We start from the raw sequence: 16,802 nt of genomic DNA on the forward strand, positions 1-16,802 counted from the left end.
TATATAACCCAAATGACACTACCTCAAGACATTTAATAATCAAACTCTCAAAGGTCAAAGAAAAAGAAAGGCTCCTAAAAGCAGCAAGAGAAAAGAAATAAATAACATACAATGAAGAGCCATTACATCTGGCAGCAGACATTTCAGTGGAAACCTTACAGGCCAGGAGAGAGTGGCATCACATATTTAAAGTGCTAAAGGAACCACACTTTTACCATAGAATAGTATATCTGGTGAAAACACCCTTCAAATGTGATGGAGAAATAAAGACTTTCCCAGACAAACAAAAGCTAAGGGATTTTATCAACACAAGCCCTATCCTACAAGAAATACTAAAGGGAGTACAAAAAGACTAGAAAGAAAATGATGTTAACGAGCAATAAGAAATCAGTTGAAGGTACAGAACTCACTGGTAATGGTAAGTACACAGAAAAACACAGAATATTATACACTGTAATTGTGGTGTGTAAACTACCCTTTTTTTTTTTTTTGAGACAGAGTCTCACTCCATCACCCAGGCTGGAGTGCAGTGGCACCATCTCGGCTCACTACAACTTCTGCCTCCTGAATTCAGGCAGTTTTCATGCCTGAGTAGCTAGAATTATAGGTGCATGTCACCACACCCAAGTGATTTTTATATTTTTAGTAGAGATGGGGTTTCACCATGTTGACTAGGCTGGTCTTGAACTCCTGACCACAAGTAATCCCAAAGTGCTAGGATTACAGATGTGAGCCACTGCACCCGGCCACCACTCTTACCTTAAGTAGAAAGACTAAAAGATGAACCTATCAAAAATAATAACTACAACAACTGTTCAAGACATAGACAGTACAATAAGATATAAATAGAAACAACAAAATGTTAAAAAGCAAGGAGATGAAGTTAAAGTGTAAAATTTTATTGGTTTCTCTTTGCTTGTTATTTTGTTTGTTAATTGCAATAAATGTTAAGTGATAATCAGTTTAAAATAATGAACTGTATTATTTGCAAGCCTCATGGTAACCAAACCAAAAAACATAGAACAGATATACAAAAAGCAAAACTCAAGAAATTAAAACATACTACCAGAGAAAATCACCCTCACTAAAAGGAAGACAGGAAGGAAGGAAAGAAGAGAAGACTGCAAAATAATCAGAAAACGAATAACAAATGGCAGAAATAAGTCATTAACTATCAATAATAACATTGAATGGAAATGGACAAAACTCAAATCAAAAGACATAGAGTGGCTGAATGGATTAAAAAAAAAGACTCATACATCTGTTTCCTACAAGAAACACACTTCACATATAAAGACACACATAGACTGAAAATAAAGGGATAAACAAAGATATTCTATGCAAACGGAAACCAAAAATGAACAGGTGTAGCTATACTTAGACAAACTAGATTTCAACGCAAAAACTATAAAAAGAGACAAAGAATGTCATTATTTGATAAAGGAGTCAATTCAGCAAGAGGATTTAACAACTGTAAACATATATGCACCCAACACTGGAGTACCCAGATATATAAAGCAAATAGTACTAAAACTAAAAAAAAAAAGAGACAGATGCCAATACATTAGCAGCTGGACACTTCAACACCACACTCTCAGCATTGGACAGATCATCCAGACAGAAAATCAGCAAAGAAACATCAAACTTAATCTATACTGCAGACCAAATGGATCTAATAGATATTTACAGAACATTTCATCCAGCAGCTGCAGAATACACATCCTTTTCCTCAGCACATACATCATTCTTAAGGATAGACCATATGTTAGGCCACCAAACAAGTCCTAAAACATTCAAAAACACAGAAATAATATCAAGTGTGTTCTCTGACCACAATGGAATAAAACCAGAAAATAATAACAAGAGGAATTTTGGAAACTATACAAACTCATGGAAATTAAACAATTTGCTCCTGAATGATTAGTGGGTCAATGAAGGAATTAAGAAGAAAACTGCAAAATTTCTTGAAACAAATAATCATGGAAACACAGCATACCAAAATCTATGGGATGCACTGAAAGCAGTACTAAGAGGGATGTTTATACTTATAAGCACCTACATCAAAAAAGTAGAAAAACTTCAAACAACCGATTGATGCATCTTAAAGAACTAGAAATATGAGAAAAAACCCCAAAATTAGTAAAAGATAAATAATAGACCAGGCATGGTGCTCATGCCTATATCCCAGCACTTTGGGAGGCTGAGGCAGGAGAAGTGCTTGAGCCTAGGAGTTCAAGACCAGCCTAGGCATCATAGTGAGATCCCAACTCTACAAAAATTTAAAAATTAGTTAGGTGTGGTGGTGTAGACCTGTTATTCCAGCTACCCAGGAGTCTGAGCTGGGAGAACTGCTTGAGCCTGGTGGTCAAGGCTGCAGTGAGCTGTGATCATGCCCCTGCACTCTAGCCTCAGCAACAGAGCAAGACTCTGCCTAAAAAAAAGAAAAATAAAAAGAAAAGAAAAGAAATAATAAAGATCAGAGCAGAAATAAATGAAATTGAAATGAAGAGAACAATACAAAAGGTCAATAAAATGAAAAGCTGGTTTTTGAAAAGATAAAATGGACAAACCTTTACCCAGACTAAGAAAGAGAGAAGACTCAAATAAATAAAATCAGAGCTAAAAAAGGAGACATTACAACTGATACCACAGAAATTCAAAGCATCAACAGTGACTACTATAAGCAACTATATGTCAATAAACTGGAAAATGTAGAATGAATAACATTCCTAGATACATACAACCTATCAAGATTAAACCATGAAGAAATCCAATACTTGAACAGACCAATTAACAAGTAATGAGATAGAAACAGTAATAAAAAGTCTCCCACTAAAGAAGGTTGGGACCCAATAGCCTCACTGCTGAATTTTACCATATATTTAAAGAAGATTTAATACACCAATCCTATTGAAACTCTTCTAAAAAATAAAGGAGGAGGGAATACTTTTGCATGATGCAAAAATCCTTCAGAAAAAAACTAGCAAACTAAATTCAACAACACAATAAAAATATCATTCATCAGGACCAAGTGGGATTTATCCCAGGGATGCAAGATGGTTCAACATAGGCAAATCAATTAATGTGATATATCATAGCAACAGAATGAAGGACAAAAACCATATGACCTTTCAATCGATGCCAATAAAAGCATTTGATAAAATTCAACATCCCTTCATGATAAAAACCCTCAAAAAGTTGGGTATAGAAGGAACATGCATAATTAACATAATTAAGTCATATATGACAGACCCACTGCCAGTTTCATACTGAATAGAGAAAAACCAAAAGCCTTTCCTCTAAGATCTGGAACAAGACAAGGATGCTCACTTTCACTACTGTTACTCAATGTGGTACTGGAAGTCCTAGCTAGAACAATCAGACAAGAGAAAGAAATAAAGGGCATCCAAATTGGAAAGGGTGAAGCCAAATTACCCTTGTTTGCAGATGATATAATTTTATATTTGGAAAACACTAAAGACTCCATCAAAAATGATTAGAATTGATAAACAAATTCAGTAAAGTTGCAAAATACAAAATCGACATACAAAAAACAGTAACATTTCTATATGGGAACAGCAAATATACATTATTTCTATATGCCAACAGCAAACAATCTGAAAAAGAAATTAAAAAACTAATCCCACTTACTATAGCTACAAATAAAATAAAATACCTAGGAATTAACCAAAGAAGTAAAAGATCTCTACAATGAAAACTATAAAACATGGATGAAAGAAGTTGAGGAGGACACAAAAGAATGGAAAGATATTCTGTATTCCTGGATTGTAAGAATTAATATTGTTAAAATGTCCATAAAACCAAAGCAAATTACAGATTTAATGTAATCCCTATCAAAACGCCAATGAAATTCTTCACAGAAATAGAAAAACACAATTTTAAAATTTATATGGAACCACAAAAGATTAAGAAGAGCCAAAGCAATCCTGAGCAAAAGGAAGAAAACTGGAGGAATTACATTACTTGATTTCAAATAACACTACAGAGCAATAGTAACCAAAACAGCATGGTACTGGCATAAAAAGAGACGTATAGACCAATGGAACATAGTAGAGAACCTAGAAATACATCCACACATCTACAGTGAACTCATTTTCATTAAAGGGGTTAAGAGCATACACTGGAAAAAGGACAGTCTCCTCAAAAAAAAAAAAAAATGGTGCTGGGAAAACTGGAAATCCATATGCAGAAGAATGAAACTAAACTCCTATCTCTCACCATATACGAAAATCAAACCAAAATGGATTAAACACTTAAATCTAAGACCTCAAACTATGAAACTACTACAAGAAAACATTGGGGGAACTCTCTGGGACATAGGACTGGGCAGAGATTTCTTGAGTAATGCCCCACAAACACAGGCAACCAAAGCAAAAATGGACAAATCAGACCACATCAAGTTAAAAAGTTTCTGCACAGCAAAGAAAATAATCAACAAAGTGAAGAGACAACCCACAGAATGGGAGAAAATATTTACAAACTACCCATCTGACAAGGGATTAATAACCAAAATATATAGTAGCTCAAACAACTCTATAGGAAAAAAATCTAATAATCTGATTTTAAAATGGGCAGGGCCGGGTGCAGTGGCTCATGCCTGTAATCCCAGCACTTTGGGAGGTTGAGGCAGGCAGATCACGAGGTCAGGAGATCAAGACCATCCTGGCTAACATGGTGAAACCCCAACTCTATTAAAAATACAAAAAAGTTAGCCAGGCGTCGTGGTGGGCACCTGTAGTCCCAGCTACTTGGGAGGCTGAGGCAGGAGAATGGCGTGAACCCGGGAGGCGGAGCTTGCAGTGAGCCAAGATTGCGCCACTGCACTCCAGCCTGGGCGACAGAGCGATATTTCATCTCAAAAATAAAATAAAATAAATGGGTAAAAGATTTTAATAAACATTTCTTAAATGAAGACACACAAGTGGAAAACAGGTATATGGAAACCTACTCAACATCACTGATCATTAGAGAAATGCAAATCCAAACTACAATGAGATATTGTCTCACCCCAGTTGGAATACGAGTGAATAACTCACTAAAAGTGAGGCAATAACAAATGATGGTGAGGATGTAGAGTAAAAGTAACCCTCTTACACTGTAGGTGGGAAGGTAAGTTAGTACAACCACTATGGAGAACAGTTTGGAGGTTCCTCAAAAAAGTAAGAATAGAGCTACCCTGTGATCCAGCAGTCTTACTGGTAGGCATATACCCCAAAGAAAAGAAATCAGTGTATCGAAGAGATATCTGCACACTCATGTCTATTGCAACAATATTCACAAAAGCCAAGATTTGCATCAACTTAAGTGTCCATCAACAGATGAATGTATAAAGAAAATGTGGTACATATACAAAATAAAGTATTATTTAGCCACATAGAAGAATGAGATCCTGTCATTTGCAACAGCATAGATGGAACTGGAGGTCATTATGTTAAGTGAAATAAACCAGGCACAAAAAGACAAACTTCGGGCCAGGCGCGGTGGCTCATACCTGTAATCCCAGCACTTTGGGAAGCCAAGGCGGCTGGATCACCTGAGGTCAGGAGTTTGAGACCAGCCTGGCTAACACGACAAAACTCTGTCTCTACTAAAAACACAAAAATTAGCTGGGTGTAGTGGCACATGCCTGTAATCCCAGCTACTCAGGAGGCTGAGACAGGAGAATGGCTTGAACCTGGGAGGCGGAGGCTGCAGTGAACCGAGATTGCAGCACTGCACTTCAACCTGGGCAACAGAGTAAGACTCCGTCTTAAAAAAACAAACAAACAAAAAGACAAACTTGGTATGTTCTCACTTATTTGTGGAAGCCAAAAATTAAAACAATTGAACTTATGGAGATAGAGAGGATAATGATGGTTACCAGAGGCTGGGAAGGGTAGTCGGGGGTTAAGGGGGAGGTGGAGATAGTTAATGGGTACAAAAAAATAGAAAGAATAAACAATATCTAGTATTTGATAGCACGACAGGGTGACTACAGTCAATAATAATGTAATTGTACATCTTAAAATAACTCAGTATAACTGGATCATTTGTAACACAAAGGATAAATGCTTGAGGGGATGGATACCCCATTTACTCTGATGTGATTATTATGTATTGTTTGCCTGTATCAAATTATCTCATGTACTCTATAAATATATACTATGTGCCCACAAAAATGACAAATTAAGAATTTTTAAAAAATAAATAAACCACAGAGGAGCTCCAGAACTGGGTAAACACGGCTCTAGCTTGAGCTGAAACACAGCATTCAAGCCAGCAATGGGTGGGCCTGGGGCCCTTACTTGGCTTGATGTGAGGACGGTGCCCTCCTCTCATGAGGACCCTTTTGTAGACTCAGCTCATAGTATTATGTAATGCTTGTCACCTTTTAATAACTTTTCTTGTAAGCCTGGCTATTTCTTTCAACTCTATGTGGCCAAGAGAGGCTTTGTGTCACTATTTCAGATGCAGACACACATCTTAGGGAAAACTGTCTGTGAGTGACAGCTTTCTCAGCCACAAGTCAGAGAGGTAGAGAAATCTATTTGAATTCTGGGCATCCAATCAAGTATTTAGAAAAGGACCCTTTACCCTTTGAAAGTTGCAAAGTAAACAGAAGTTCAGCCTGGGAAGCAAATGTACTTCTGATTATTTAAACTCAAGTTCCAGAGAGGATGGGATAGTCAGTGGTTCCAACAACTTCAAGGAGGGAATTTCAGGCAAATGCAGAGAACAAATGCAAAGTAGTATCCAAGTTGTCCCAGTAACATGAGAACCCTATTAATATACTCACATCCTGGACAATGTCTGTTTCAGGCTTTTAGCAATTATTATCTGCAAACTGTGTTGCCGTAAAGTTTGAACGTTTTTCATTAATTAGTAAGAATCCATACCCATGTCCTTATAAGTGTTTGCTTTTCTCTTATATCATCAGCTAATAGACATTTAATGAAATACTAAGAAAACGTGCTCTCCCAGTGAAGAGACCACATTTCATATTCCTTCCAAGTCATCTCACCACCATATATTTATATTTCTGGCTCTTTGTTAACCATATTTTAATCAATGTCCCTTAAAACCTTGCCACTCAAAATATGATCCAGGGACCAGCAGCATCAATATCACATGGAAGTCTGGTAGAAAAGCGGACTCCCAGGACCTTCCCTAGGCCCTGCTGAATCAGAATCTGCAATCCCCAGTGATTCACACTATAGCGTGAGAGCACTGACCCAAAAGAGCATGTGCATCTGACAAATCTATAATCGACCAAAAAAGGCAAATACTTTTGCATAGAAAATCCAAGTACAATGGTATATATGTAAGCATACACAGTGTTAATACTAATAAATGCCAGTATGCTTACTGAATGCCAAACCCTGTTATACGGTCATGACTCTTCATCACAACACAGGACGTAGGTACCATCCTCCTCATTTTTTAGATGATGTACAGAAGCACAGAGAGCTTAAGTAACTTTTGCAAATTCACACAGTAAACCTGTGGAAGAGGCATGACTTGAACCCAGGCAATCCAACTTCGGAGGGCAGGTTTGTAACCATTATACTCTACCACTACATTCACCATTCCTCAGCAGTGTGCACCTGTATTCAGGAAATGAAACAGTTGCTTTGGAATCTGAAAGATAAAGCTAGATTGCTATCAGGCCCATCATTTTAGTTCAGTAACATTTAGAAGCAGGGAACATTAAAGTTGGAGATGATAAAACTCTCAGAGAACGCCCTTAAGTATTTTCTGAGGACACTGAAGCTCAGAGAGGATGTGCAAAAACCAGTGGTTTTTCCAAAGGAGTGGAAAACTGGAGGCTATGATGTTTCCCATGATGCTTCCTGCCTCTTCTATACCGCATCCTAATTCTTTCAGGGTTTGCTCTTCCAAAGATACTTTATACACATCAGATATCAAGTGACACCTTGTTCCTTTCTTAACTTGCATTCAAAATGTGAGAACAAAATCCTGTCATTTGCAATAGCATGGATAGAACTGAAGGACATTCTGTCAACTGAAATAAGCCAGGCATACAAAGACAAATATCACGTTTTCACTCATATGTGGGAGCTAAAAAAAAACAAAACTGAACTCCTGAAGACTGAGAGTGAAATGACGGTGGCCAGAGACTGGAAAGGGTAGTAGGGATCCGGTTATAAAGTGAGGATGGTTAATGGGCAAAAAAATACAGTTAGAATGAATAAGATCAAGTGTTTGGTAGCACAATAGGGTGACTATAGCTAACAATAATTTACTGTATATTTTAAGAAAACTAAAAGAGTACAGGCTCATGCCTGTAAACCCAACACTTTAGGAGGCCAAGGCGGGTGGATCACCTGAGGTCAGGGGTTCAAGATCAGCCTGGCCAACATGGTGAAACCCCGTCTCTATTAAAAATACAAAAAATTAGTTGGGCGTGGTGGTGTGAGCCTGTAATTCCAGCTACTCAGGAGGCTGAGGCAGGAGAATCATTTGAACCTGGGAGGCGGAGGTTGCAGTGAGCTGAGATTGGGCCATTGCACTTCAGCCTGGGCAACAAGAGTGAAACTCCATCTCAAAAAATAAATAAAGTAAAATAAAATAACAGAGTAGCACTGGAATGTTCCTAATACAAAGAAATGCTAAAAGCTTGAGGTGATGGATACCCCAGTTACCCAGATTTGATCATTACACACTGTATGTCTGTATCAAAATATCACATATACCTCATAAATATATACATCCATTATGTACTCATAATTAAAAATATACTTTTTTAAAATCTGAGAATATCAATCCTGCTTTATAAGTTATTTTGCATCCTATTTGAAACCTCCTCATTCAAAATGTTGTTGGGGGGGTAGGTTGTGCTCACAAATCACACCTCAATATCCCTAATATTAAACAACGTAGCAATTTATATTCAAACTATAATAGGAACTTCCAGGTGTTATAGCCAAAGAGCTCTTCCTGTGATAAAAATCAGTCTGCCAGCTAGCTATAGAGTGCTAGTTAAGATAGACTCTTCATTTGGGCTCCAGAGTCATTTACCTGCTAAATCTTAGCTCCACGAATACATATGTAGATGAAAGGAGGGGAGAAGTCCAAGTGCAAATTAATATGGCTACGGAATTTGTGCCATTTCATCTAAGATGCCTATTTTTAACCAAATGGTGCTTTCTGTCAACATTGAGCATCCCACAAGGATTCTCTGAAGCCCAGAATGTTTGCAGAACGCCAGGCGGGGAGTTCCTGGAACAGACTTCAGAAGCCTAAGGAGGTTGAAAACTTCCTGTTTAAAGTACAACTTCTGCTATAAAAGGCACGAAACAACTTTCCTTTGGAAGCCTGCCCCTTCTGGGGAGAGGCAAGATAAAATATGCCATTCCCTTAAAATGCCACCCTCATGACGCCAACCATTTCTTGATTAAACCAGCAGTGCCCTTTCCATAACCTCCGTTTCACAGGCAAGGAAGGAGCTCCAGATCCAACTCGCAAAGATTGCCGTGTCCCTTGTGAAGCATGTGGTGTCAACATAAATCACTTAATAATGGGAATGCTAGAGTGGGAACTGGTGATGCCCAAAGATCAAAAGCACAGTCAGGGCTGACCAAGCAGCCCCATCTCAGCCCACTCCTCCCAGAGCGCATGGTTCAGTGGCCCTGACGTGGGCTGGGGGGAGCTAGCAGCCTAGTCTCTCCCTGGAAAACAATGGAGTCAGCAGTCACAGATCAAACACCCTAAGAATTCACCCCAGTTTGGGGGCACTTACCTTGCACTGCCCAGACACACAGATGGCTGTGCCGTTCTGGTCACAGGGGGTGCCATCGATGACCTTCTCAGCTTGCCGTACATAGAAGCGGTAGCCCATTGCCTGGCAGTTCAACTCACATTTGCGATTGCCTTTTACTACCAAAGTAAAATAAAATAAAGATAAGGTATAAGCAATATCATCTCTGTGGAATCAGCACCTTTTTTCTTCCTATAATTTTTATTGAGATAAAATTTGTATAACATAAAATTAAGCATTTTAACCAACTATACAGTTCAATAAGTCTTCATATATTCATAAGGTTGCATGTCCAACCACAACCATTATATAATTCCAGAACATTTCCATCAGCTCAAAAAGAAGCCCTGTGCCTGTAAGCTGTCATTTCAATTCCTCGCTCCCCCTAGATCTTGGCAACCACCAATCTACTTTCTGTCTCTATTGATTTGCCTATTCTGGACATTTCATAATCACACACTTTTTTAAAGTGCATGAAAGTTATCAGCTCTCTCCATATCTGATGATACAGGGAAGGGATTGTATCTTGCTCTATTTGCATATAGTAGTGATACAGTGCTGAGTGAATATTATAAAGGAATTCTTAAAGACTCTCACCACGCAAATAACAGATTCTACTTTTAGTCATCCTCCCATGCTTTGCCATTGTCATAATTAATTACGTTGGTGCAAAAGTAACTGCACAATTACTTTTGCACCAACCTAAATATATTTCATATATCAGCAATCACAGTGAGCACATAATTTTTATGTTCGCAAGTCTCACTCTGTAACCCAGGCTGGAGCGCAGTGGCGCAATCTTGGCTCACAGCAACCTCCGCCTCCCGGGTTCAAGTGATTCTCCTGCCTCAGCCTCCTGAGTAACTGGGATTACAGCTAACTGCCAACACAGCCAGCTAAATTTTTTTTGTATTGTTTAGTAGTGACAGGGTTTCACCATGTTGGCCAGGCTGGTCTTGAACTCCTGACCTCAAGTGATTCGCCCACCTCGGCCTCCCAAAGTGCTGGGATTACAGGCATGAGCCACCACACCCGGCCATATTCTGCTTTTTAAACTTAATATCTACGCAGTTATATCATCTGTATGCCTTTTTAAATGGCTGCAGCTTCCTGTAATAATTCCTCCATTATGAGGTATTTAAGTGGCTTCTCCGTCACTCTAGGTTGAAGTTCAAAGTTCTAAGCGAGGGATAAAACCTCTTTCAAGAGTGGAACCTCGCCTACCTTTATAGCCCCATTTCCTCCTGTTCTTCCTTAAATCCACATTCCTAAATACACAGTCTACACACAACTAAGCACTCCCTCTTTCTAGCAGTTGCTTAACTGTTCCTTCCCTCACTTGGCTGGCCTGCATTTGTACTTTGTTTGCATTTCTAGGTCACCTCCTCAGGAAGTCCTCCATGGATCTGGATCCCACCTCTATTTCCGTCCCCTCTCAGGCTGATGTGGCCTCCTCTATTTCAGGCTTAACTATGCTGTATTGCAGTGTGGTTTTGCGAGAATACAGAATGTCTCTGTCTTATTCACTTTGGTATCCCACGAACCCAGCACAGAGCTTGGCGCATAGCAAATGCTAAACAAATATCTGAGGAATGAAACAAGGGATGGATAAATGAATATCGGCCTTTTCTCCCCCTTGTCTCTCTCCCCTCCTCCTGCTAGATATATTTCCCTGCCTCGAGTCTTTCTCCACATTTCTATCACTTCACACCAAGCCTGGCACACAGAGGGTGCTCAGTAAATGCTAAATTAATTACTGCTACAAGGAACATCTCAGAACAATTTAGTTGCTTCCAAAATAAGAATGAAAATAAATTTCAGGCAAGATATATTTCTATATTCAAAAGAAACAGACAAGCCAAGTACACACTGTATTTAAAAAAAAAAAAAAAACAAAACTGTTTTGGAGACAAGACTACTGCTATGCTCAGCCATAGACAGCCTGGAAGAGGCTGTCTAAAAATCAGATTACCTGATTGGGTAATACTGACTTTTTCCTACACTACATGATACAGCATATTTCCCCAGTGTGGCTGCCTGACTGTCATAGCAATAAACTTCCTTCTATTCCAAAGCCACTGAAAACCTCTAACAGGAAGTCACATGGAGCCTCTGGGACCACATGGTTCAGGAAGGCTGCATTGTCTAGATACTCTGAGCTCTATCTTAGAAGTCAAGAGACCTGGTTTCTTTCCTTGGCTGCCCAAAAGATATAAGAGGTGATTTGGGGAAAAAAATAAAAGAATACCAAGATGGAAGCACTTCTGGGATTTATTTCAAACCAAATCATCATTTGATAGATTAAAAAACAGGCTTAAGAAAGGAAGTGACAAGTTGGAGGCAAAACTCATCTCCTACAACTTGCTTTCTCATTTCATCTATCAAGACCCCATTCCCTCTCTCCCCAGCTCCTCACTTTCTGAAGCGCTAGAACTATCCAGGTGCATTGCATTATAAGTAATGAAAGTGTTTGTGAAAGGCAGCCTCATCTGGGCAAGGGTTTTGGGTCCTCACTTCTCTTGGCTTCCTCCCAACTATCTCTATCCTTTGAGATACTATCTTTTGGGGCCAGAATTTTATTCCTCAATATTTGCAACCATAATGCAGAAGAACATTCTGAGGGGGAAAAAAAAAAAGCTAAACATGAGACAATTACAGCAGAATCTCCAAATTGCCACAAGAAAAGAACCCAGAGGAATGGCCTTAACTACTCCCACCAGTAGACACTGGGGACACTGGGTCCACCTTCTCAGATTTGCAACTAGGAGATAACTGAAACCTGAGGACAAGGGACTTCTTAACAAAACTACCTAGCATCCTGTTGCCTTAGAAAATACCCTAGTTCTTCTCATAAAATTATGTAATGACTTCTCTAGACCCTGCATAGACTTCCTACCCACTGCCCCCCACCTTTGTGTCTGTGTGAGGTAGGGCCTTGTTCTATCAGGCTGGAGTGCAGTGGTGCGTTCTTGGCTCACTGCAACCTTGACCCCCCAGGCTCAAGCCGTCCTCCCACCTCAGCCTCCTGAGTAGCTGGGACTACAGGTATGCGCCACCACACCCAGCTAATTGTTGTATTTTTTGTAGAGATGGGGTTTTGCCATGTTGCCCAGGGTGGTCTTGAACTCCTGGTCTCAAGTGATCCTTCTGCCTCGGCCTCCCAAAGTGCTAGGATTATAGGCATAAGCCTCTGCCCCCAGCCCCCAACTCCTTTAAAATTCCTCAGAAGAATACATTTGGGCCGGGCACAGTGGCTCACGTCTGTAATGCCAACACTATTGGAGGCTGAAGCAGGAGGATTGTTTGAGCTAGGGAGTCTGAGGCCAGCCTGGGCAACATAATGAGACCCTGTCTCTACAAAAAAATTAAAAATTAGGTGGGCATGAGGGTGCACGCCTGTAGTCCTAGCTACTCAGGAGGCTGAGGTGAGAGGATCCTTTGAGCCCAGGAGTTTGAGGCTGCAATGAGTTGTGATTGTACCACTGCACTCCAGCCTGGATGACAGAGCAAGAGCAAGATCCCATTTCAAAAACAACAACAACCTTTGAAGGGTTTCAAATTAAGGTTTTGCATGGATATTCACTTTATTTTTTATTTTTATTTTTATTTTTTGCCTTTAAGTAAAGTACAATTCTGATGCCAGGAGACTCTTCTCTAAGCAGATTTTGTCAGGTTTTGTTGGTGCAGCGAAAGGGGGAAAACAGAAGGGGTGCCATAAGCTGGGAGCAAGAGGAAGTGGGCACAAACTTCTCTCTGTTTCTCTCCTTCTTTGTTCTCATCTGTTTCCTGAATGTCCTCCCTGCCTCCAAAAGGAATATTTCACCGTCCACGCACTAAAGCAGTGGTTCTTACTGTGGTCCTGGGACCAGCAGCACCAGCATCATCTGCGTACTTGCTGAAAATGCAAATTCTTGGGCCTCACCCCAGACATCCTGGATCAGAAACTCTGGGGATGAGATCTAGGACATGGTCAAGTTTGGGAATCATTGCTCTAAGGAAAATCAATCAGTGAGCCGACTTGGAAGCAGCTGACTCTTATTTTGAATCAAAGATATTCAGATCCCACGACTGAATTTAAAAGATAATATAACCCCAAATATAGGCACTCTAATTAAATTTAGGATATTACCAGGTATCTGGAGCCCTGATATTTAAAAGCCCTCTGATCATGAAAAAAAAAAAAATGCTGGTGACTATACAAGAAAATTTAGGTTACTAAGAGCAAAGCAACTAAAAGCTAAAGGTTTACCCTTGAATACAAGTTAAAGATTTAAATCACTCATTGAATTTTGTTTCCTTGGAAAAGCCATTGATATAGTGAAGAGTTTTTAAAAAGTAATAAACTCAAAAGAAAAAGAAAATAGAAAAGGAGTTAACGGTTACAAAATTTAGGAAACCGGAAAGCAGAAGGGACTCATCGTAATGACTTAGCCGACCCAAGAAAGCTGATCCTAAGCAGCAATAAAAGCAGCAAAGCTACACAGCATTACAGAGTCTCCAAAAGGTAACTTTGGAAATGGGGGAGAAAGCAGACCTAAAACCGGGACAACTATCTCTAAGAGTTGTAAGAAGTAGTTAGAAGTTCTGCTTTCCAGAATGGCTGTCAGTGCCTCTGAAAATCAACTCTTCCATAAAAGCAAAAGGCAGCTAGAGTAGCTCTACTAATATTTTGGACAAAGTAGACTTTAAGACAAAAATTGTTACTAGAGACAAGAACATTTTATAATAATAAAAGAGTCAATCCATCAGGAAGACATAAAAACCAAGCCCCAAAATACATAAAGTAAAAACTGACAGGCTGGGTACAGCGGCTCATGCATGTAATCCCAACACTTTAGAAGGCCAAGGTGGGCTGATCACCTGAGATCAGGAGTTCGAGACCAGCCTGGCCAACATGGCAAAACCCCATCTTTATCAAAAAAATACAAAAATTAGCCAGGCGTGGTAGCATGTGCCTGTAATCCCAGCTACTCGGGAGGCTGAGGCAAGAGAATTGCTTGAACTCGGGAGGCGGAGGTTGCAGGGAGTCAAGATCATGCCACTGCACTCCAGCCTGGGTGACAGAGCAAGACTCTGTCTCAAACATACACACACACACAACAAACAAACAAACAAACCTGACAGAATTGAAAGAAGAAATAGATAATAATACAACAGTAGTTTCAAACTTTGATATCCCACTTTCAATAATAAATAGAGCAATGAGACAGAAGATCAATATGGAAATACTTGAATAACACTATAAACCAATTAGTCTTAGAGATCTACAGCAGATCAATAAGGAAATAGAATACTTGAACAACACTATAAACCAATTAGACTGAGATATCTATAGAAGATCAATAAAGATAGCGAATACTTGAACAATACTATAAGGCAATTAGACTCAGATAGCTATAGAACACTTCTCCCAACAGTAGCAGAATACTCATTCTTCTCAAGTGCACATGAAACATCCTCCAGGAGGGAATAAATGTTAGGCTATAAAATAAACTTTAATAAATTTTAAAATATCAAAATAATGAAAAGTATGTTCTCTGACCACAACTGAATGAAATTAAAAATAGCAGAAAAACATTGGGTAACTTTTTAAATACATGGAAATTAAACAACATACTCCCAAATAATCAAGAAAAAAAAAAAAAACACAGGAAAATTAGAAAATACTCTGAGGGCCAGGGACGGTGCTCATGCATGTAACCTGTAACTTTGGGAGTCCAAGGCAGGAGGATCACTTGAGGCCAGGAGTTCGAGACCAGCATGGGCAACATAGTGAGACCCTACCTCTTAATTGTATTTCTATTTACTATCAATGAGTATTCTGAAAATGAATTTGAAAAAGAAATTCAATTTGCAATAGCATTAAAAAGAATAAAAATACTTAAGAACAAGTTTAATTAAATAAGATTTATTCATTGAAAACCTCAAAATATTGTTGAAATAAATTAAGGAAGATCTAAACAAATGGAAAGATATCACATTTTCTTGGCTCTAAAGATTTAACATTGTTAAGATGGCAAACTCCCCCATATTGATCTACAGATTCAACACAAACTACCAAATGCCCTCTTATTTTTCTGAAGGTAATCCTAAAATTCACACAAAAATGCAAGGGACCAAAGAAAAACAGCTGGAGGATTCATATTTCCTGATTTTAAAACTTACTACAAATCAACAGTAAGTGTGGTATTTTCATAAGGCTAAACACATAGATCAATGGAATAGAACTTAAGAGTCTAGATATAAACCCTTACATTTATGGACAATTGATTTTTGAGAGAGGTGCCAAGACAATTCATTAGGGAAAAAAAATACTGTTTGCAACAAATGACAGTGGAGTAACTTTGCATATCTACCATGAAAAAGAATTAAGTTGGATCCCTACCTCATACCATATACAAAAGATAACTCAAAATGGATCATCAACCTAAATGTAAAAACTAAAACTATAAAATTCCTAGAAGAAAATGGGTATAAATCCTTGTGATCCTGGATTTGGCAATGGTTTCTTAGATGATATAACATCAAAAGAATGAGTGACAAATAAATAAGTCAATAAATTGAATTTCATCATAATACTTCATTGAGAAAATGACACAACAACCGATGGAATGGGAGAAAATTTTTGCAAATTGTATATCACATAAGAGACTTGTATCCAGAATCTATAAATAACTCTTATAACTCAACAATATAAAGACAACCCTATTTAAAAAATGGACAAAGTGTTTGAATAAACATTTCTCCAGCGAGGATATACAAATGGCTAATAAGCACATGAAAAGATGCTCAACATCAATAGTCATTAGGGGAGCACAAACAAAACCACAATGAGATACAACTTCACACTCACTATGATGGCTAAAATAAGATGGAGAATGACAAGTGTTGCCAAGGATGTGCAGAAATTAGAAGCATTATACAATGCTAGTGGGACTCTAAAATCAAATAGCCTCTTTGGAAAATATATGGCAGTTCCTCAAAATGTTAAACATAGAGCTACCACATGACCCAGCAATTCTGC

General features: G+C 38.7%; 1 protein-coding gene across 1 annotated transcript in view; it reads right to left on the minus strand.

Annotated features, from left to right (window-relative positions):
• The window catches only part of THSD4 (thrombospondin type 1 domain containing 4), a 663,778-nt gene that overhangs the window by 383,175 nt on the left and 263,801 nt on the right, over positions 1-16,802 (minus strand). The window contains exon 6 of the mRNA XM_032174674.2: positions 9,761-9,897. Coding sequence (XP_032030565.1) covers positions 9,761-9,897 — 137 coding nt within the window. The remainder of the gene's footprint in view (positions 1-9,760; positions 9,898-16,802) is intronic.

Source organism: Hylobates moloch, unplaced genomic scaffold (assembly GCF_009828535.3).
Source record: "Hylobates moloch isolate HMO894 unplaced genomic scaffold, HMol_V3 SCAFFOLD_14, whole genome shotgun sequence".
Lineage (NCBI taxonomy): Eukaryota > Metazoa > Chordata > Mammalia > Primates > Hylobatidae > Hylobates > Hylobates moloch.